The sequence below is a fragment of the Trichosurus vulpecula genome, chromosome 5, assembly GCF_011100635.1.
Source record: "Trichosurus vulpecula isolate mTriVul1 chromosome 5, mTriVul1.pri, whole genome shotgun sequence".
Classification (NCBI taxonomy): domain Eukaryota; kingdom Metazoa; phylum Chordata; class Mammalia; order Diprotodontia; family Phalangeridae; genus Trichosurus; species Trichosurus vulpecula.
In genome coordinates, this window is record NC_050577.1 from 127,422,956 (window position 1) to 127,444,659 (window position 21,704).

At 35.9% G+C, this 21,704-nt stretch overlaps 1 protein-coding gene across 4 annotated transcripts in view; it reads right to left on the bottom strand.

The window, feature by feature from the left end:
- Window positions 1-21,704, bottom strand: part of PTPRZ1 (protein tyrosine phosphatase receptor type Z1) — a 251,840-nt gene that overhangs the window by 104,467 nt on the left and 125,669 nt on the right. For all 4 annotated transcript variants that reach the window (XM_036759574.1, XM_036759573.1, XM_036759577.1 and 1 more), the window contains exons 3-8: window positions 13,267-13,446; window positions 7,808-7,959; window positions 5,252-5,347; window positions 4,274-4,340; window positions 2,093-2,250; window positions 1,078-1,228 (exon numbers count right to left, since the gene is read on the bottom strand). In XM_036759574.1, the coding sequence (XP_036615469.1) occupies window positions 1,078-1,228; window positions 2,093-2,250; window positions 4,274-4,340; window positions 5,252-5,347; window positions 7,808-7,959; window positions 13,267-13,446 (804 nt within the window). The remainder of the gene's footprint in view (window positions 1-1,077; window positions 1,229-2,092; window positions 2,251-4,273; window positions 4,341-5,251; window positions 5,348-7,807; window positions 7,960-13,266; window positions 13,447-21,704) is intronic.

The following is a 21,704-nucleotide window of genomic DNA, read 5'->3' on the forward strand; positions in this document are numbered from 1 at the left end:
TTCCAAACTCCTCACTCTCTCTCACCTACTATATTCCATCTATTGATTTAACCTTTGTCACATCTCTTGCATCTGCCTACTTTTCTCTTCTGACACTGCCACCAACCTAGAACATGCCCTAATCTGGACTACACCAATAGCCTGCTGGTTAATTAGTCTGCCACAAATCTCTCCCCACTTCAGTCTATCCTCCACTCAGCCACCAAAATGATTTTCTTCAAGGACAAGTCTGATTGTATCACTCTTCACCCATTTCTCCTCCACTCAATAAACTCCAGTGGCTCCCTATCACTTCCAGGATCAAATATAAAATCCTTTCTTTTGTGTTCAATTCCTGTTAGAACCCGGTCCCTCCTATCTTCTCATCCTTCTTACAACTTAGATCTCTTTTTTTTCTCCTTCATGTCCCCCGCCCCCTTATTCTTCAGTCCAGAAACACTGGCCTCTTTAAATAAGAAGAACCATCTTCTGACTCCTGGAATTTTTGCCAGCTGTCCCCCATGCACAGAAAGCTCTTCACATTCCTGCCTCTTGGCTTCCCTCACTTTATCCTAACTGAAATCTGATTTTCTACAGGAAGCCTTTCCCCTGTCGATCATTTTCTATTTATCCTATATTATAGCTTGTTGTCTGCTGACTGACTTAAGTGACTGATTGTAACTCAATAAACAAGTCTTTCTGTTTTGGAAATATTCTCTCCTTGGAATTCCTTCCTTGAAGCTCTGTACATCAATATTCTCCCTCTACATGAAGGTCTAATTCAAATGCCACCTTTTCATAAAACTTTTTCTTATCACCCCAGAAAGAAATTATTTCTCTTTCCTTGGTATGCATCTTTCTTACTACACTACTCACACATAAACTGAACACACATAACCATAGTTAAGCTAGGGTGTATAAGTCTTATCTCCTTGAAGGAAAGGACCATATTTTTTTTCCTCTCTGGAAATCCCATAGGGCTGAACCTCATTCACAGTCCAGGTTTACTAAGTATTTCCTCTTGACTTTTATTTACTTGAAATCATGTTGCAATCTGTGTGGTCAGTAGCAGGTACAGACAAAACCTATAACAAATACCTGTTTCATGGATCTCTTCTTCTCCAGTATATGAAGAAAACACCTGCCTGGAGAACTTGTACTGCTGTTCTCGGAAATTATTTTGCAGGTAGTCCATCAGCATGACATAGCCAGACTGCTGCATTGTAAGAACTTCACAAAAAACAGCCAACTGGAAAAAAGGGACCAAGGAACTCAAGATAGCTATTAGAAAACCCCAAAGGAAAGAAACATCCACCAAAATGCTACCTTCCTCAAACCAAAATGAAACATAAAACTTCCTATGTAAAACTCTACATTTGAAACGAATTTAGAAAGAGAATCCTTGAATTTTATTTTACCTTATTTTAACCTATAATCTTTAAAATTTTATATACATCACTTTATCAATATACAAGTTTTCTTTTCTTAAAAAAATCAGTAACATTTTGTTTTGAAAAAACAGACACTTCCCACTAAATTCCTTAAAAAATATAGTCCCTGGAAAAAAGCTTGTTGATTCTTAACTGGAATGAGAGGGTGCTTCAGCCCTAAAAATATTAACTAGTATTGGCTGTGGTTGTTCTATGGTGATTTCATCTACATTATTATAGTCATTGTGACACAAGAATTTTCCAAAAAAAGCAATTTCAAGTCCTGTGCTCCCATTTTTTATGGCTACCACTGGTCACTGGAGAAAGAAGGACCAGAACATTGTCATCCATCCCTCTTTCTCACAGACTCTGTGGACTACGGAACTTGAAATTATACAGTATAGACAAGCAGGACAGCTTTGGGAAAATTACATGTTGAATTTATCATCTACTTAAAATGAAAAGCAAGCTGTATGTGGTGGTGATTCACAGCTTAATGTAAAGAACTCTTCTACTTTGCATATGGAAATGTCCCATTTTATTTTGCTGTTTGTTGATTTCTGAATAAAAAATACTTTAAACAAGAAATTACATGGTGTGCTTCTAATAGATTATTTGTAGAAATATATACTGTTGAGCAATTCTGAGAAATCACTTCATATCTATTAGATTTGCAAAATTACCTGGCTTTCAGAAATGCTAATGGGATCTTTAAAGACAATCCAGTTAACTGATTCTGTGCAAGGAGGAGTGGTCAAGGATCCATTGTAAGTGTAATACTTGTCTGTGGAGTTTGGCAGAAGATTCAGCAAAACAAATGGATTTAATGCAGCTTGCTTTCCTGAAAAGCAATATTGTAAATTTTTGTTTTGAGTCCCAACACTGTTTATTACTAAAATAATCACAGCTGCTAGCAAAACAGAAACCCACAATTTAATAATCATTTGATTGAAATTATAACTTATAATATAATAAATTATAATTAAAACTATAGAATTAAAATATACATATATATGTATATGTACATATACATGTATTTACATTTTGTGTGTGTGTGTACATATATATATATATATGTACACACACACACACACACACACACACACACACACATAACCATGGGGATATGCATGGAGATGAAACATCTCCGTAAATAAATCCCACATGTTCTTTGGACTCTCAATCCTTACATTCTTTGGTAGGAGCTAAGTTATAAATACAAAAGCATCAACAATACACTGATAAGTCAGCAATCCAATCAGTTACTTCCTACAAAGGGATTAGCTTTTTTCTAATTCTCATGTCTTTATTCTGTTGATTATTAAAAAAAAAACATATCGTTTAAATAAGCACGAAATACACTATTTTAAGATAAATAGAAGACTGTGGCTGGATTTTTGAAATAACTGCATTCATTTCTAGGTATCAGTTTAAGGAGGATAATGGTAAATTAATATGCTTCCAGGTAGGGTGATCAGGCTATGAAGAATAAGACATATCTTTTATAAGCATAACAACATTTTTAGGTTTAGGAGTTCTAACAAGCAGATTTCCCCCACTCAGGCTAGATGACATCTGTTACTGTCTAAATAGACATATGCACTGTTTGTGACATTCATGGCTGAATTGGACATCAGTATCTTCAAATAAGGAAAGTAGGTATGGAAAGATCCTTTTGTCTCCTGTTTGATTCTCCCCTTCACAAAGTAAAAGCAGCACCCCAGTAGGTCACACTTCCCTGACTGCAGAGATCTCTGGTCAATTTAAGACATCACACAAAATTGACAAAGATGAATCAATCCTATGCTAGGCTTCGATTTGGAGGATAAGGTCCTAGATGCTGAGTTTTGTTCTTGATTTGAAAGTTGAGAGTTTCCAAGTTAGCAATATTCTTTATTTTGTCAATTTCTTAAATGTCAGAGCCTAATGTGCTTTGCTAGAGTTCCATGAAAACAAACAACAAAAAAATAATGATGTCTGCTTTGTAGTCTCAGACCCTGGGAAGTATCTACTATTCAATCTGATTCCACAAACAATTGAGTATGGTGGTAGGCACTGTCTTCGCATCCTGTGGCTGATCTATTAACAATGGTCAATACTTACACTTTTGCTTTGTATTACAGAATAAAAATTTCCTGATGTTTGTACAAGTCAATCTGATAGTCAACAAGGTTTTCATTAAATGCTTAAGCTTAATGATATCAAAGCATATTCTATTTCAATCTCTATGATAATTTTCCTTCCTAAAATATTCTCTCTTTTTTATGGTTTAGGAAATGTGTTTTTTCCTCAGGATTACATTTGAGAATTTAATTTTTATTTAGAGAAGGTACATTATTTAATTATTGATCTAAATTTTGTATTTAATTTTATAATTAATTTTTATTTAAAATTTGAATTTTCACAGTCTGGCTCCAATTTAGGAGCTAGAATCTCTTAATTATACACCAAAGTGATATGAAATATAGAAGTAATAATTCAAAATACAAAAGCATCATGAGGCCGATTTGATTAAAGAATGAAATCAATAAAATGACAGTTTCTTCCCTCCATTAGGATTTTATGACTCACATGTGACAGATTTTTTTTGACAAATTGTTCTTGGAAGTTGGAAATTCATATTAATAATACGAAAAAGGAAGCTGAGATTTCTCTAGTTTAAAAATGTATAAAATTTGTGCATTTGGAAAAAATAAGGATTTTCTAAGTGTCTTCAGACGTAATACCTTCTGGGTACACATATGTATCTTCTCTTTGTATATATACTTCAATCTTTGAGACTATATGTTTTTTCATTAAGGCCTTATACACTTCAAAGGTATAGTCTGAAGATATATACTCCTCTAAACTGAATAATAACTTACCAAAACGGCTGACACTGTCTACTCCTTCAATAATTGTTTTATAATCCATATTGTCTTCTACTCCAACCTGTTAAAGAAAAGTGGTGTTTTAAATATGGTTATAATATTTTACTCAGTGTTAGTTAATTAGCATTTATTAAGCACCTACTGTGTGTGATGCACATAGTTCCATAAAATGCATTTAAAAGCTACCGGATTCCATCTTAAACATTCAAAAATTGTGCTCCAAAGTACTATAAGTTCAAATAGAACTTAAGAAAACCTTCTGATTCTTCACGATAATTATTGTTCCTGAAGGATCTGTGTTTTGGTCAACCTGAATAATTTGGGTATAAGAACTTCTACCAAGACAGACTACATACTTATAATTTAGCAGGAAATTCCTACAGTTGCTTGAGGTATGCATATATGTGAAATGCCTTGCCCAGTATCACAGAGCTAATAATTGTCAGGGGCAAGATTTGGATCAATCCTTTCCTGACTCCAAGCCCAATATTCTATTTATTGTATCACACTGCCTCTATGGTAACTGCTATAGTTATCATGACTTTCCCCATTACGGTTTTGATATATCGAGGGTTGGCATAAGAAATTAAATGGGAATTTTGGGGGGGAGTTTTGTGGAAGCTGCAAATGACATATGAAGGCCAGCGGATGACACAGCAAAAGTTTAGAAACTCAGAAATACACAAATATATGTATTGTATTGTATAATACCAATATATTTTATCTTTTAATACCAGGATATTTCAGACCTCTTCTCTGGTATGAAGGGAAAGCCAAAATATTTTACGCAGATTTTCCAGATGGTGGGGGAGGGCGCACATCCTTCCCCTAACCCCCTGATGTGGAAGGGATAACTGTAATTGATAATAAGACCTTACATTTGTATGGGCACACTCTCACATTTAGGATATCATATGATACTTACAATAACCCATAGGAGATAATGTAGTTTGATAACCAAAGTGTCATTACCTCAAATAAAACGGATAAAGCTCTTAACTTTCCTTTCCCTTTAACGGCTTCCTCAAAGCTTGCAAACTGGTCCGGATCAAAGCAGTAGATTTGCATCTACAAACAAAACAATGAACTCTTCAGCACTTAGAAATAAATTACTAAAGTTGATCAATAGACTTGAGAGAATCGATCTCGCAGGCAAATTCACGCGAAGGCCTAGAGCTGAGGAGTGCCTGAGCCCACATTCAAAATACACACGTGCACAAGGCCTTAGTTGTCAGTTTTTATTAAGAAGCCACAAAAGGCTTGCTCTTTTACATAAAAGTCAATGTAAATTCTGTGACCTGAATAGAATAAATATTTTATGCGCTGAACGAAAGGCTGCAGATTGTAAACTGTTCCCTAGTGCTAAGTGGGACTCATTAGGAAGCTGATTAACGTGTTCAAGACACAGAGTACATTAAGAAAGCGACTTACTAGAGTAAAAAGTCAATTTATATAGAAAGCTCGGGGAGGAATCCGCCATTTGAAAGTAGTTTGGGTTTTAGCATGGTGAAAGGTTTACCCCTCTAAAATCAGGAAACCCTATTTTCAAATTGGTACAGAAATCTTTATAAAACATATTCACCATTTTCTAGACTTAAAAATGGGTATAGTATGAATTTCAAAGCATTATAGTGCCATAGATTTAGAGCTGGGAAGATCTTCAGAAGTCATCTACTCCAAACTCCTCGTTTTACAGATGAGTAAACTAAGGCACAGAGCAGTATGGGACACAAGGTCACACAGATAAGTATCTGAGGCAGGATTTGAGGCCAAAGGTTCCTGACTCCAACACCAGGCCTCTATCCATTACCTAACCCTGCCTTTCACAGTCATCAACATTGAAAGATGCTGATAATGTGATGATGTCCTGCTGACCTACTCTAAGGTTACTGTACTTATTCTAATCTGTTTAAAGTATATATAAATTAAGAGCACACAGGCTCTGAGTGAACACAGAAGGGACCAAGCAATGAGGCTTAATTGATTGCCTTTTATGGAATATTTTTGCTGCTCACAGTCTTTTTATGTTTACTTTCAGAGTCTTGACAGTATTCGAAATAGGTAATGTTGTAGGATGGCTGAATTGCATACAGATAATGTGGCATATATGGCTGTAACTTTAAAAAAATTAATTTATTGCCCCTTTTTCAAAACAGGTGTTAGGGTAGGGAGAGGGAGAAAGTAGATAAATTAAAAGTTCTAGTAATATCTCACTCTAAGGAAATATAATACATGAAGGAAACCAAAATTGTTAGCTTAAAATTAGGACATTTTAATTTCTATAACAGAAAATACCATGTTACTGAAAAAAAACCCAACAAGATTCACTTGAATTCTGCAGCAGATTTAAGAGTTTACATATCATTAATTATTTGGCAGAAAGGCTAACGGGTCACTGTGCTCTGCTGTCATTTGAGAAGCCGTCAGATGTGAAAATAAAGACCTCTGAAGTTAAAATGGTAAGTCAATGAGTGCAACTGATCCCAGTTACAAAAATTAAATTTACAAGAGGCATTTCAGGAACACATCTACTGTGTCAAGCAGAGAATTTCTAGATAGCAAAAGGTCTGCCACCATCGTGGGAAACCAACTAAAGACTGTATTTCTAATAGAAAAACAGCCCCTTGATTAAGAGTTGGAGGCTGCATTCATTGTTTAAAACTACTAGTGTTCTATTTTTAGGCTGCTTTTTCTTGCACATAGTAGATCTTCGATGAATGATTTCTTGAAGGCAGGTATGATGAAAATAGCGCTGGATCTGGTGTATTAACAGTGACTGCCATTTACTACTTCTGTGACTTTGAGCAAATAATTTTACCTCCTGGTCCTTAGTATCCATATCTGCTTAAATAGGAGTGGTTATAGTTATTGTTGTTTAGACATTTTCAATTGTCTCCGACTTTTTGGGACTCCGTTTAGGGTTTTATTGGCAAAGATTCTAGAGTGGTTTGCCATTCCCTTCTCCGGCTCATTTTCCAAATAAGGAAACTGAAGCAAACAGGGTCAAGTGACTTGTCCAGGGTCATACAACTAGTAAGTGTCTGAGACTGGATTTGAACTCAGGTCTCCTTGGCTCCACACCTGGCTACCCAGCTGCCCATGTTATAGTAGATAGGCTCTAATATTCATTCTAGCTCTAAATCTATGATCTTATAAATTAATGTATTTAGGAAAAAATCTCTGTCGTCTCAGTAGCTCTTACTTCAAGAAATGTACAACTCAGTATCACATCTTCTTCATATTTTTTGGCCCAAATGGACTCAGAAAATCCCATGAGATTTTTTTCTTTAAATTACTGAAATAGATTTATTTGGGGGAGGGAGGGTGAATGAAATAAACACTTATTTTCCATACATAAATTCACTGTATCTTTAGTTCATCCAATATAAAATAGTGTTTTACATAGAAATTATTAGATAAATAGATTTTTAAAATAACACCTATTAATCACAAAACATGTTGGATAACCTAGTAACTCAAATATTTACAAAAAGGCACAGTATTTAGTATAACTATGATAGTTGTTACCTCAAGTGGAAATTTTTGTCCTTCTAAACTATGTTCTGAACCGTCAGATGACATATTGCATCTTCCCCAATGAAAAGTTATCTTGCTTGCTTTGAACATAGTTTCTATACCACCTCCACTGAGACGGTAGTCATTTGTCAGATTTATTTCCACTAAGAAGGAAAAATAAAACAATAACAAAGTTACATCCATTTTGACAACAGAAGACCACGTTTAGAACTAAGCAAATTAAAAATGAAACTATTTATTGGAGAGATTTTGGAACCTGAAGGATAAATGAATTAGTTAATGGAGACTAAAACAATCCATACATGGTAATCCCAGCTCCTATTACTTTTTTATTATCCTTCTTTTTTGAAGGTATGAATCATCCATCCCATGGTTGCCTAAACCTTCCACAGCTTCCCTTCTCACATCCCTTTTCCCTCCATCTCCTAAGGAGAACAAGCAGATAAATGAATGTTTGTGTGGTCTCAGAAAGGTTACTTAACTTCTCCAGGCAATTCTCTTAGTAATCCTATAAAACCTTCACTTGACACTCCTTCCCAATGAACTGGCTGGCAAGAAAAAAGGGAGCAAGGGAAAGCCAGCCAGCACCTACTCTTCCTATTATCACCCCCACTGCAATCATGATGCTACTCTATCTTCTACCGGAGAGGTGGGATTAAATAGAAGAAAGAAGGAAAGGTAAGCCATCTATCACTGCTCTTAACTACCCACCAGTCTCAATCTCCTTCTTTGAACCTCCAGCCTTTACCTTTCTCCTCCTACTCCAAGCCTTCACCTTCTCCACTCATCCTACCTCCCAATCCCTGTTCTGAGGAAGCTGTCCCAGTTCACAGATGTCAACATTGTTAGTGTGGAACCAAGTAAGCCTATGCACCCACTATCTGGCAGAAGAAAAAAAAAATCCTAGATTCTCTTGCAAAATGTAATCTTAGCATGTTGGAAATCTACGTATTTGTACACAGAAATATGGTGAAACATAGTGGTAGTGTCATACAGTACTGTTAGTACTACATTTTAATTACACTATAGATTAAGCTGAACAGAACTATTATTTATGATATAGTTTTTATGTGCCAGTCTTAGGGCTAAATAATCAAACTTTTGTAATATAACTGGATCGAAAATTGGGAATTATTTTTATAAGTATAGTCCAAATCTGAAATCCTAGAATTCATAATTGGAGGAAACATTTAAAGATCACTCTCTACATGTGAAGTTCTTTACTGTTCAAAGCAAGGACACTGGAATACACAAATTACTGCCACTAGCCCCATATAGACCATAGACTCTTTCCTGACTCCATATTTAAACTCTGAATTGGAGAATTTAGGATTCTTTTTGTTTTGTTTTGGTTTTTTTGGGCAGGCCTGGGGTTAAGTGACTTGCCCTAGGTCACACAACTAGTACATATGTCAAGTGCCTGAGGCCGGATTTAAACTCAGGTCCTCCTGACTCCAGGGTCCGTGCTCTACCCACTGCGCCACCTAGCTGCCCTTGAATTGGAGAATTTAGAAATCCTTCAGAGGAGAGTAAAAAATGCCAACATTGTTAGTGTGGAACCAAGGAAGCCTATGCACCCACTATCTGGCAAAGCAGAAGAAAAAAAAAACCTAGATTCTCTTGTAAAATGTAATCTTAGCATTCCATGTTGGAAATCTATGTATTTATACACAGAAATATGGTGAAACAGTGGTAGTATCATACAGTATTACTGGTACTACATTTTAATTACATTATACAGGGTGTTCCTAAAGTCTGAACACATAGGCAAAAACGCGTATTTTCAAGAAATGAATGAAATTTTCAACAACATTTTATTTAATTGTAATATTAACTAATAACATCTTCAATATGATTTGCATCATTTGTGATGCAAAGGTTGATGCGCTTTGCAAGATTCACGTGAACTCGATGCACTAACTCCACATTGCCGTCAGTTTTAGCACATTCACTCTTCAAATCAAGTGTGTTGCATCTGTGATTTTCACTGAGTACACGTTCTCCTTCAGCATACCCCAGAAAAAGAAGTCAAGGGGGCTAAGGTCTGTTAATATTCCAAATATTTCAAAATATGCATTTTTGCTGATACGTCCAGACTCTAGGGACACCCTGTAGATTAAACTGAAGAGAACTATTATTATTAATTTCAACTTGGAGATGGGAAAAAAGGTTAAAAAATGAAATAGTTGATATGGATTCCACTTGTTCTGCCTTGAATCTCTATGTTCTATTTGTGCAGCTACAGATGTAAAAGCGATATGGAAAATGAACCTTTTGAAATGTGTAACTTTCCTCCACAGGTCTTTCCAGACCTTTCTTTCTATACTGACCTTTGATTTTCCTGAGTAGTACCTTATAATCTTAAATCTTACATCATCCAAATTTGCCCATCTTATGTCTGAAACTCTTAGGATCATGACTAGTGCCTTACTAGTAAGAATTGTCTTACTGGTCTTTGTAAACTAATTCATGACAAAGGGATCATGGGTGATGATGGCATGTCTTTGCTCTCCAAAAATTTATAGTATATTCCTTTTCCTTTCATTTAAATTTTTACTTTGTATTTTTCTGAACTTGAAAGTCGCCAACAAATACAAGCATTCCCATATATGAAGAATAGAAAACAGAGTTATATGTAAAGCTACAAATATCTACTACATATGCTTTATATTGATTTTTACAAGTATATAATAAATGTGAACACATTAATTTCCAAGCTATTCTTTTCTTCTCTGTATCTCTCTGACTTCCTTCTGTTCCCTTTTGTAGATTTAAAAATAATAGCGCTTTTGGCAATTTAGTTTACCTCTTTTAAAAAAAATTCAATTGACTAATGGTTTGTCTATTTTCCTAGTTTAAAAAAATAGCTTCTAGTATTATTTATCCAAAACACACTGGTATTTTCAACGGTAGCTTCTGATCATATAATGCCTTTGTAAAAAGGAATGACTACTTAGTAGTGAAAATAGGAATTAATGCCAGTAGGCAGCTGGGGTATGTGTTTTTAGAAGGGGGACTTTTCAAGGTGTTCCATCAATCACCCAGGATGATCACCTATCCCACTGATAGCAAACACTGGCTATGTCTGTGAACATGAAATAATCTTATTCTAATGCCATTTTAAAGTGATAATAGGAGAGGAAGCTGGGAATTTGACTTCTGAAAGGTCATTAATTTCTTTTGGTGAAATAATCAAAGAGCCCAAGGACCACCTTATCCAAGAAATTGGCCTTTTTACTAAGACAGGTAGCCTACGGTCATGGAATCAATGCCAAACTGGGAGTCAGGAAACTTGTGTTTTCCCATCTCTGCAATTTATTAGCCAAGTGACTAATCAACCAAAAAGCATTTTAAGTATCTACCATGTGCTAGACACTGGGCTTACAAAGACAAAAAAAAAACAAACCACCAAATAGTTCCTGCCCTTGAGGAGCTTAGAATTTATCAGGGGGATTAAAATTTATACATAAAAGTGCACACAAAATATATATGAGGTAAAAGCAAAATTTTTTTTGTGATGAATGACAAGAGAAGCACTGACCGGTAAGTAGCCAGTGTGATCAGGAAAGGGTTAAAATAACAAGTAACATTTGAGTAAAGGGTAGAAGGAAGCCAGGGATTCTAAAAGGTGGTGATGCAGAGGCAAAGAGACATGAGATTAAATACTGTGTGTGAGAAACTGGGATTCGAAATATTTTTCCCTCTCCTGGCACAGTATTATTCTCTGCTATGCAAAGTACCAGCATAACATAGGAGAGTCTCGTATGTGCGTGTGATCACAAGTGCAAATTCCATACAACTTAAGGGATACTCACAATGTGAATCCAAGTATAAATCGCATCAAATTCACAGCACACCTAGCTGAAACCCTAAGCACACTAATGACAGTAGGGTACACCCTTTGAGGGCCACTGTCACACAGTATATGAAGGACATAAAGTGTAATTTCTGGAAAGGTAGAATGCAAGCGAGTTGTGAAGGGCTTCAGTGACAAATAGAGCAGTTTGCATTTTATCCTAGAGACAACAGGGAACCACCAGAGGTTTCTGAGCAGAGGAGTGATACGGCCAGGTTTGTGCTTTAGGAATATTATAGTGGGCAGCTGTGTGAAGAACCAGTTGGTTAACCTCTCCAGACATCAATTTCCTTATAGTCAAAATGAAGCCTTGGAAAGATGATCCCTATGGCTCCTTTTGGTTCTAACATTCTATTTTTTGATAATATATTCTCTCTCTCTCTCTCTCTGTATATATAAATATATGTGTGTGAATACAAATAGTAGTAGTAGTAGTAGTCATGGTAATAAGCAGTAATTGTAGTAGTGGTGGTAGTAGCAGTAACACTGTAGTTCTTTTATCAAAGGACAACATAAACCTTAGAGTGTAATTTAAATGTGAGTTATGATGATGATCACTGTTCAGTAGACAATTTTTTTTCTCTCTTTCCTATCTCTGTGTTTTCTCTACAATCCGTTTAGCTGTTATAATGATAAATCTGAAAGATTAAAATGACATGAGGGACAGATCAGGAAAGAGAACCCTATCTGACACATTAGGAGAAGGCTCTGAATAAATGATTTTCTTTTCTGAATAATACAATATGTTGATGTTTCTAAATCAAAGAAACACTTTTTTTTTCTCCCACCAGAAGTCACTGGTGGCAAATATGACATTCCAGTCAACTCATATAGCAAGCTTACTGCTTGACCTAGGTGTGGGTAGGATGCTATGAACAAAATACTAAAGATCTAATTCAGTCCTTTGTTAAATGGTCTTAAGATTGGAACCATAAACATCAGCAATATGACAGCTGAAAGTTAAGTTATCATAAATCTTTTTTCCTCATCTCTGTTGGTAATGCCTTTTAAATCCTTTAAAAATGATGAAACATAATTTACATAAAATAATTTATGAATACTCCCTAGGCATAGTATTAAAAAATCTCATAAACACAGAAACACTGGTAATTAACTTTGCTCAAAACCATAGAGCTAGTCAATCATTATTTTTCATTTCCAAGCACCAAATAAAGTATGAGATCAAGAAGACAAAGATAAAAGACACTACCGCTCAAGGAAAGAAATATGGATGGATTTAAAATGGGGTAATTATTCTGAATACATTTTATTATCATGTTATTTTGATTGCATTTTTTCACAGCCATCATTACTGTCTTCATTGAGTAGATGCAGAAATTATTATTTATCTTCAACAACGGCACATTCCTAGATAGCATTAATGATGTGATAACTTCAGCTGTTTTATTTTGTACATTAGATTTTCATATGTTATCTATATTTTAGGCTTTGTCTAGGAGGGCTTGGTGTCTGTCACCACCTACTTCTTCCTAGCTACTATGATCACACAGCCAGAAAGAAGAAAAGAAGATAATCTAAATATTTTCCTATCCTATAAAACAACTCAAAAGGAGCAAGCACGAAAGCATTTTACCTGTTTTTCCAGTGTTATGAATAAATGTGTCTCCCAAAGATGCTTTATCCCAGCCTTGAAAGTTAAGTTTCTTAAGATTCACATTGACTTGAGTAAGATCTTCATCAATGTTAATAGGGGATTGTTTGGGACCATTGCAGGTTGGATATTTCTTTCCCCAGTTCTTTTGGTTCAGTGTTCCTAGGAGAGGATGTTATAAGAAGTTAAATTACTTAAAATATTACCCAAATTCAAATTCATACTTCATAAAATAGTTGTTGCATTTGTAAAATAAAATAAAACAGAAAACAAACTCTGGCTACACATAGTAGATAATGGTGTTCTTAATATCAACCTGAAAGTTTATATAATTTTTTAGCTAGTATTTTATTTAGGATTTTTGCATCCATATTCATTTGAGCAGAACCAAGAGGATGTTGTATACAATATTGGGTTTTTTTGTTTTTTTTTAATTAATTTATCTTCAGTTTCCAACATTCACTTCCATAAGTTTTAAATTTTCTTTACTCCCTCCTGCCCCCTCCCCAAGATGGCATGCAATCTGATATAGGCTCTACATGTACATACTTATTAAAAATATTTTCACATTAGTCATATCATAGAGAAGAATTCGAACTATTGGGAGGAACCATGAGAAAGAAAAAAACAAAGCAAAACAGAAAAGAGCAAATAGTATGCTTTGATCTGCACTCAGACTCCATATTTCTTTCTCTGGATATGGATGGACTTTTCCATCATAAGTCTTTTGGAGAACAATATTGTTTTAAGAACAGCTTTGAGTAAGTCATTTTGACTATTATAAATACCCAAATTAACTACAAAGGACAGGAAGGAAGCCACTATCTGCATCCAGAGAAAGAACTGATAGATAGATGTATGTATTGAATGATTTTACAATTATGTATGTGTGTGTGTGTATGTGTGTGTGTGTGTGTGTGTGTATTTGTGTCTCATGGTAGCCATGTCTAAGGCAGGGAGGCAGGAAGAAAAAAAAGAAATTTACAGAACTTTATTTATACTTAAAAGCAATAGCAAGTTGTACATAATAGATTTACAGCTTTATGTGTAATCATCTATTTTTATTATACTATGATATAGAAATGCTTGTTTTATTCCATAAATTTAAAATAAATCAAAATTTAAAAAAGAAAGTTTATGCAATAGACAAATATGATGTAGACTGATGATAATAATGGCCAACATCTTTTGCTTTAAGGTCTATAGGACCTTAACACACTATCTTATTTGATTCTCTCAACATGTGGAATAGATACTATAGGTGTCATCTCATCCTCTTTCTTACAAAGGAAGAAACAGAGGCTTTGTCAGATTATGTGACTTATCCAGGAACACACAGCAATAAAGTATCTGAAATTGAATTCAGAAGCAGATCTTGCCTAACTCCAATTCCAGTGCTCTTTCTACTTTACCATGGTGTTGTTCAGTCGTTTCAGACTCTTTGTGACCCCATTTGGGGTTTTCTTGGCAAACGTACTGGAGTGGTTTGCCATTTTCCTTCTCCAGCTCATTGAATAGATGAGGAAACTGAGGCAAACTGGACTAGTGACTTGCCCAGGGTCACACAGCTAGTAAGTGGCTAAGGCCAGATTTGAACTTAATTAGATGAGTCTTCCTGACTCCAGGCCTGACACTCTATCTGCTATGCCATCTAGCTGCCTCTATTTTGCCATATATGATCTAAATACAATAAAGTATAGCTAATTCCAGTAAAGTATGACTAAGTATAAAAAATGAAGCCTATATAGTAAAATTTGAATGTAGGGTTAGATAATTGCTTACACTATCCCAAATTAATAGAATTTTAAGGAGTCCAGGAGGTTTTGGCGGACAGTTTGAAAGTCCCTATTTGGCTGAGATCCAGACCTGTAACTTCCCCCAATATTTTCCCCAGTGAAATCATACTGCTGGCCTATACTTTTAAGTGATCTCACTGCCTTAAAAAGCAATCAATATACCCTGGAAACTGCTATTTTGTCAACAGAACTACTGGGTTTTGTTTTACTTTTCAAAATTTCTCTATAAAACTTTAGAATTTACATTGAAATCTATCTGGCAATATATGCGATGTGCATACTGAGGGACCCTGAAATCTACAAAGAGGAGGCTCGTGCATTTTCTCATCTCTTCTTTAGGGCCAAGTTTAGTCCTTATGATTATACAGCATTAGTTTGGGGGGAGGGATGGGAGGAGAAAGGGGGAGCTGTTATTCTTTCCATCTCTATTCCCATTGTTGTAGTTATTGTATTTATTGTGATAGCCAAAGCCATGAGAATGAATGAGATTTTTAAAGGACAGAGTCTTAAGGCCAGAGGAGGGTCAAGGACAGAACCCGGGGAAGTCTGCTTCCAGTGGCTGGGAAGAACAAAAAGAACAAAGAAGAATGAAAAAAAAAAAAGGTGGTCGGGCAAAGATGTAGAGAATCAAGAGAGGTATTATCATGGAAGCCAAGAGAGGAGAGAGTATCTAGAAAGGAGTTCTGTCAAGGGCATCAAATTCTGCAAAAAGATCAAGCTCTTCAGATAAGGACTGAAAAGACATCACTGCAGAGACCGCAGCAGAGAAAGCACTGGACTTTAGGCTGTGTTCCACGTTAGAATTTTGATTTTACTGCTTAACCGCCTTTGGGAGGGAGCTTTCCAGATCTAAATCCTATGATATGTTGATGCGGCAATTAGAAGGCTATTATTCTCCTTAGAGAACAGTGTCAATCACTGAAGCCAGAGAGCAGGAAGTTGGTGGGGGTGAATATTTAAATACAATTAAATAACAGTAATGCTAGCTAACATTTAAATGGTGCTTATATTCCAAGAGTTGTGCTAATCACTTTATAATTATTATTACACTTGATCCTCATAACAACCCTGGGAAGTAGGTGCAATATATTACTTGTCCCCATTTTATAGATGAGGAAACTAAGGCAAACAAGATTAACTGACTTGCCCAGGGTCACACAGCTAGCAAGCTCTGAGATCAGATTTGGACTCAGATCTTCCCGACTTGAGGTTCACCACTCTGTCCAGTGAACTAACAAGCATTTATTAAGTGCTTTCTATGTATCATTTATTGTGCTAGAAGCTGGAGATAAAAAGGTTAAAAAAAAATTCCTGCCCTCCAAGGGCTTACATTCAACTGAGGTGAACAGTGGAAGCTTTAAGCGGAAGACAGATGGAGATGATGTCAGAATACTGAGAAGGTTGTATGCATATATGGGTATTTAAAGATAACAGAGAAGTGAACATTATTTTAAGCAGTCACTAAACAAGCCTTCATTAAGCACTTACTAGGTGCCAGCGCTAGGGATTCAAAGAAAGGAAAACGAAAACAAAACAGTCCTTGCCCTCAGGGGTCTTACATTCTAATGAGAGAGACACATAAATAACAGGTGCACATTGATATATACCACATAAGTTATTAAAGGCAGAAAGACTTAAGGTTTTAGAACGGTAAGGATTACTGGAGCAAAATCTCAGGGGAGAGGGTGGGATCAAAGCAAAATTGGACAGGCAGGGTTAGCTCTGGCAGAGAAAAAGGCTACCTCATCCTTGGAGACTGAAAGATATAGGCAGAGAAGAACAGAGAGGGCAGAGAGGATCTCAGTTTTCTCAGTAAAGTGGAAGGTGAGCAAAGCCTTCTGCTAAGAGATAGCCAAAGAGTGATAGTTGGAGACTTAAGAGAGAAGGAATTTTATAGGAAATAAACAAAAGATGAAGAAAAAAGTTGCTTGCTATGCAACAGTGAGGGCCCAGGAGCACAAATGTGTAGAAAACCTAGCCAGTTTAATTTTATGACTTCTCTTCTGAGCACTTCAAAGTAAGAAAGAAGAAGGTAGATAGTATGGGTTACACAGGATTGGGAATTAACAGGATGGAAACTGGGGAAAGCCAGTGGAGCTAGTGAGCAGAGGACAGTATATATCTGAAATGGCTAACTGTGAAGTGGTCAGGAATATCACAGGTAAGAAATGATACCAGGATGGGGGTCTTGAACCCCCTAAGCTTTTGAATGCCATCTTCTTGGTCCGTGTTAGTGAAATAGCTAGTTTATGGACTTAATGCTTGTAGAGTCATCATTAACATCTCCACTTGCCCGTAGAAATAATTTTCAAAATCAATGTACTCTAACAATTTACTTCAGGGCCTCTCTATAATACTAGACAGTAGTTAAGGGCAGTATGTTAAAAATGCAGAAATTAACATTTCTGCCCTCAGAAATATCTGTAGTAATATATTGATTTATGTTCCTGTCAACAGGAGAAACGGTCCACTTCTTGCCATTCTAATTTGAATGCAAGAGAACACAGACTTTGGCTTTAATTGACAAGACCCCTTTGAAGACTTATAAAGCTTAGCATGGTTCCAGAAATTCTAGAAAGCTCAAGAATAAACAAAAATAAAGGAGCTACCCATTGATGCTACTACAAAGAAATAAACAAAAAAAGGGAAGCCTCTAATCATATTGCATAAAATGAAAAATATAAACAGTAATTAGAAATCTTTCAGAGATCTTGCTATCTGCCACTGCAGGCAGTATAACAAAGAAATAATAGTTAAGAAGTAATAGATTTTGTTTCACAATTTTAGAGTTACCAGAAATTAATTATGAGATAATGAATCACACGGGAAACGAACCGAACACCAGAAGGTCTCTGTTGCAACTGGATTGTTGGACAATTGGAGCTATCATTCTATTTTGAACTGCAAACACTTTCAAAAGAATTGCCTATTACATTACTGAATGATCCAACTAACTTTCAGTTTATGGGCCAATCTGCCATTTGAAACATGATGGAAACTCATGAGAATTTCCAAGTGGGCACATCTTCACTGCTTGCACTGATTGAGGATTACAATTCACAGAGCTATTATTACAAAGCATATCATTATAATATGTCCTGTTAGATAATAGATTGTGATGTATTATAGGTTAATGTTAAATCTCTAATTTGCATAGTAAAACTAAATAAGTGAAATGTAAGGAAAAGGGTATTTTTTTTAAATGGGAAAGTGTTACAACCAGGGAAACAAGATAGAGGGATGTAAATTAGAAGAGAGTAAGTTAGGAACAGATTAAATGGAACCATGTTCTATCATTGTCTTATTTGATAATAATAGAAATTAATAAAATATGATTGGTGGGGCATTGGCACTTCCCACAAAGAATAGTCATTAATAGACTAACGTAAATTTAAGAAGATGTCTCAAATGCAGTTCTCTATGGATTTGTCCTTGGTTCTATCCTATTAATCATTTTTTATTTTAACCTTAAATCAGGACATAGATGTGATACACAACAAAAGTTTAAAGGACAAAATGCTTCCATAGATAGCTAATATATTGACTGACCAAGTCCAGACAAAAGATCTCATACAGGCAAAAAGATTCTTACTAGTTGACTCTAATGAGATAAACATTAATAGAGACAAATGAAAATTCCTACATTTTGGTAAGATTCAACAAGGTTAAAGCAGTATGACTCATAAGGGTTTGTATGGGAAAAATACCCGGGATTTTCAATGAACTGCAAGCTCAGTATGAGTTAACAGTGTACCATGGGAGCCAAAAAAGAAACTAGTGGAACTCTAGGCTGCATAAATAGAGTTAGCGCATGTAGAAAGGGGGAAGCCATAGTCCTGCTGGTCAGACGAGATTCGGGGCAATCTATTCTATTATGTGTGCAATATTTTAGGAAGGGTATTGGTGAGCTTAAGCATGTCCAAGATGGCAAGGAGAATGGGTAAGGGTCCAAAATCTTGAGACAATAGAGGAACTTGGAATTTACCACAGTGTAATGGATATAACAGTGGATTTACAATCAAAAACCTTTGGTTTGAATCTCAGCTCTGGTACTAACTACCCGGATGACCTAAGGTAAGTTACTTAAACTCTTTGGAAGTGGTTGTTCTCCTTTGTAACTGAAGAGGATCAAAATGACATGACTATGTCGGGGTCAACGTACAGTATTTCCAATTGTGTGGCTGATCAGACCAATACCAGCCTGGAAGGCTCTACCACAGTATCTACGTAATAAATGCTGATTAAATAGTGTGTAAAAGCTAAAACTCCAGGCCTATGTCCTATGATATGTTTAGCTAGGTGGTGCGGTGGATAGAGTGCTGGGCCTGGAATCAGGAAGATTCACCTTCCATGAGTTCAAATGCAGCCTCAGACATACTAACTAGCTGTATGAGCTTTAACTTAAATCTGAAAGTCACTTAACCCTGTTTGCCTCAGTTTCCCCATCCGTAAAATGAGCTGGTGAAGGAAATGGCAAGCCACTAAGTATCTTTGCCAAGAAAATTCCAAACGGGGTCACAAAGAGGCTGAAACAACTGAACAGCACAGAATAAAAGACTTTGGAAGATATAACTTCTATTTTACTATGTGAAATGCTGTCAGGATTAGATATGTCCTGCTTGCCCCCCAAAGGGCAGAATTAGTAACAGTGAGTAGAAGTCTTCAGAGAATGATTTCAGTAAAATATATGGAAAAAAATTCTTAACAATTAGAGCTACCCCAAAAAACAAAAATAGTAGTGCTTTGGGAGGTGTGCTTTATCCACTATAATTTGTCTTCAAACAGAGACAAAAATACCATTTGTCAGGCACAGGTATTGGCTTGACGTGAAAGATCTTAGAAGTTCCTTCTGAATTCATGAGATACAAACCCCAGCAGATTAGGCACAAAAATGGAGGAGAACATGTTGCCCAGACATGGAAGTGCAAGTAATAAGAGGTTTAAAAAATACACCAAAGACAGAAAGTCAGTTTAGACCAAGGATCATCAAAATTTCTTCATAACCAAAATGTTCAAGATGTGCTCAAGGAGGAAAAGAAGCTAAAGGCGGGGCTGGCGAGGGGGGTGCAGGTGGGGAAGGAATGAATTTTTCTGCCAGCCCAAGTATTTATAGAAGAACATACTAAGGAGCTTCCCAATCCCAGCTTTTATTTTGGATGTAGATAGGTTTTATTTAGGATGTAGATATATGTTGTTTCAGATCTGACAAACCAGATACAAATTACTGTGACTGCATGACATGTCCTTCAGAGTTCTGAAATTGCTTAGGGCAGGGACTATGTCTTCCCTCCCACCTCCCACCCTCTTATATCTCTAGGGTCTGGTGAAATGTCTTGGGCATAGTCAACACCCAATAAATGTTTTCTTGATTATATTCCATTTAATTTAATTCATGCTTTTTGAAAACAGTTTTCAAGTCAGGGACTGGGGTTAGAAGGAAGCTGGAACCAGTTGGGAAGTTAGGAAATAGAGGCTGTAAGTTTAAATGGATTTTTCTAGAGCTTAGTTGTGAAAGAGAGGAGACACAGAGCTTGAGGAGTTGACAGGATCAAGTGAAGTTTGTTTTTTAAATTAAATATTTTTCAAAAATTAATTTTCTCTTCCTTTCATTCCCTCCACAATTTGATGGGAAAAAGGAAAGAAAACCTTTGTTAACAATATGTACAGTCGAGCAAAACAAATTCTAGCATGGTCCATAACCAAAAAATATGTCTCACTTTATGCAGTCTGAGTCTGTCACCTCTCTACTTCATCAGTCTCTGGAATTGTGGTTGTTCTTTGCATTGGTTAGTGTTCTTATGACATTTAAATTAATTTGCTTTTCCAGTGTTGTTATTATTGTAAAAATTATTATTTTTAATAAAGTACATTTTAATAAAACAATTTTATCAAAATTTCATTTTATTAAAATGAATATTAAATAAAATTATATCAAACTATTGTTTGATTAAAATGAATTTAAATACAATACTTTTATCAAATATTATTTTACTAAAATACATTTTTAATAAAAATAAAAAAATTATTCTGATTCTGCTCACCTCCCTGTGCATCAGTTCATATAAATCTACCCAGGTTACTCTGAAGCGATCCCCTTCATCACCCTTTGGCACAAAAGCATTCCATTCCATTTATATGCCATAAATTATCCAGCCAGGCCCAAGTGATAGGCATCTCTTTAGTTTCCAGTTTTTTTTGCTACTATAAAAAGAGCTGATATAAATATAAATGTTTGTACGCATGGGTCCTTTTCTTCTTTCTTTGATCTCTTTGAGGTATAGGCTTAGTAGCAGTATTGCTGTGTCAAAGAGTAGGTTAAGTGAAGGTGTTATAAAGGATACAGCAGATTTGGGCATGTTTGTAGTTAGCTAAGAAAATGCCAGTAGTTGAGGACTGACTGATGAGAAAAACGAGACAGAGAGAGAGAGAGAGAGAGAGAGAGAGAGAGAGAGAGAGAGAGACAGACAGACAGACAGACAGACAGAGAGACAGAGAGGAATGCAGAGACAGAGACAGAAAGACAGATAGAGGGAGGGAGAGAGGAAGGAGGGAGGGAGGAAAGAGGGAGGGAGAGAGAGAGAGAAAGGCAAAGACAGAGAAAGAAAGACAGACAAAGGGAGGGAG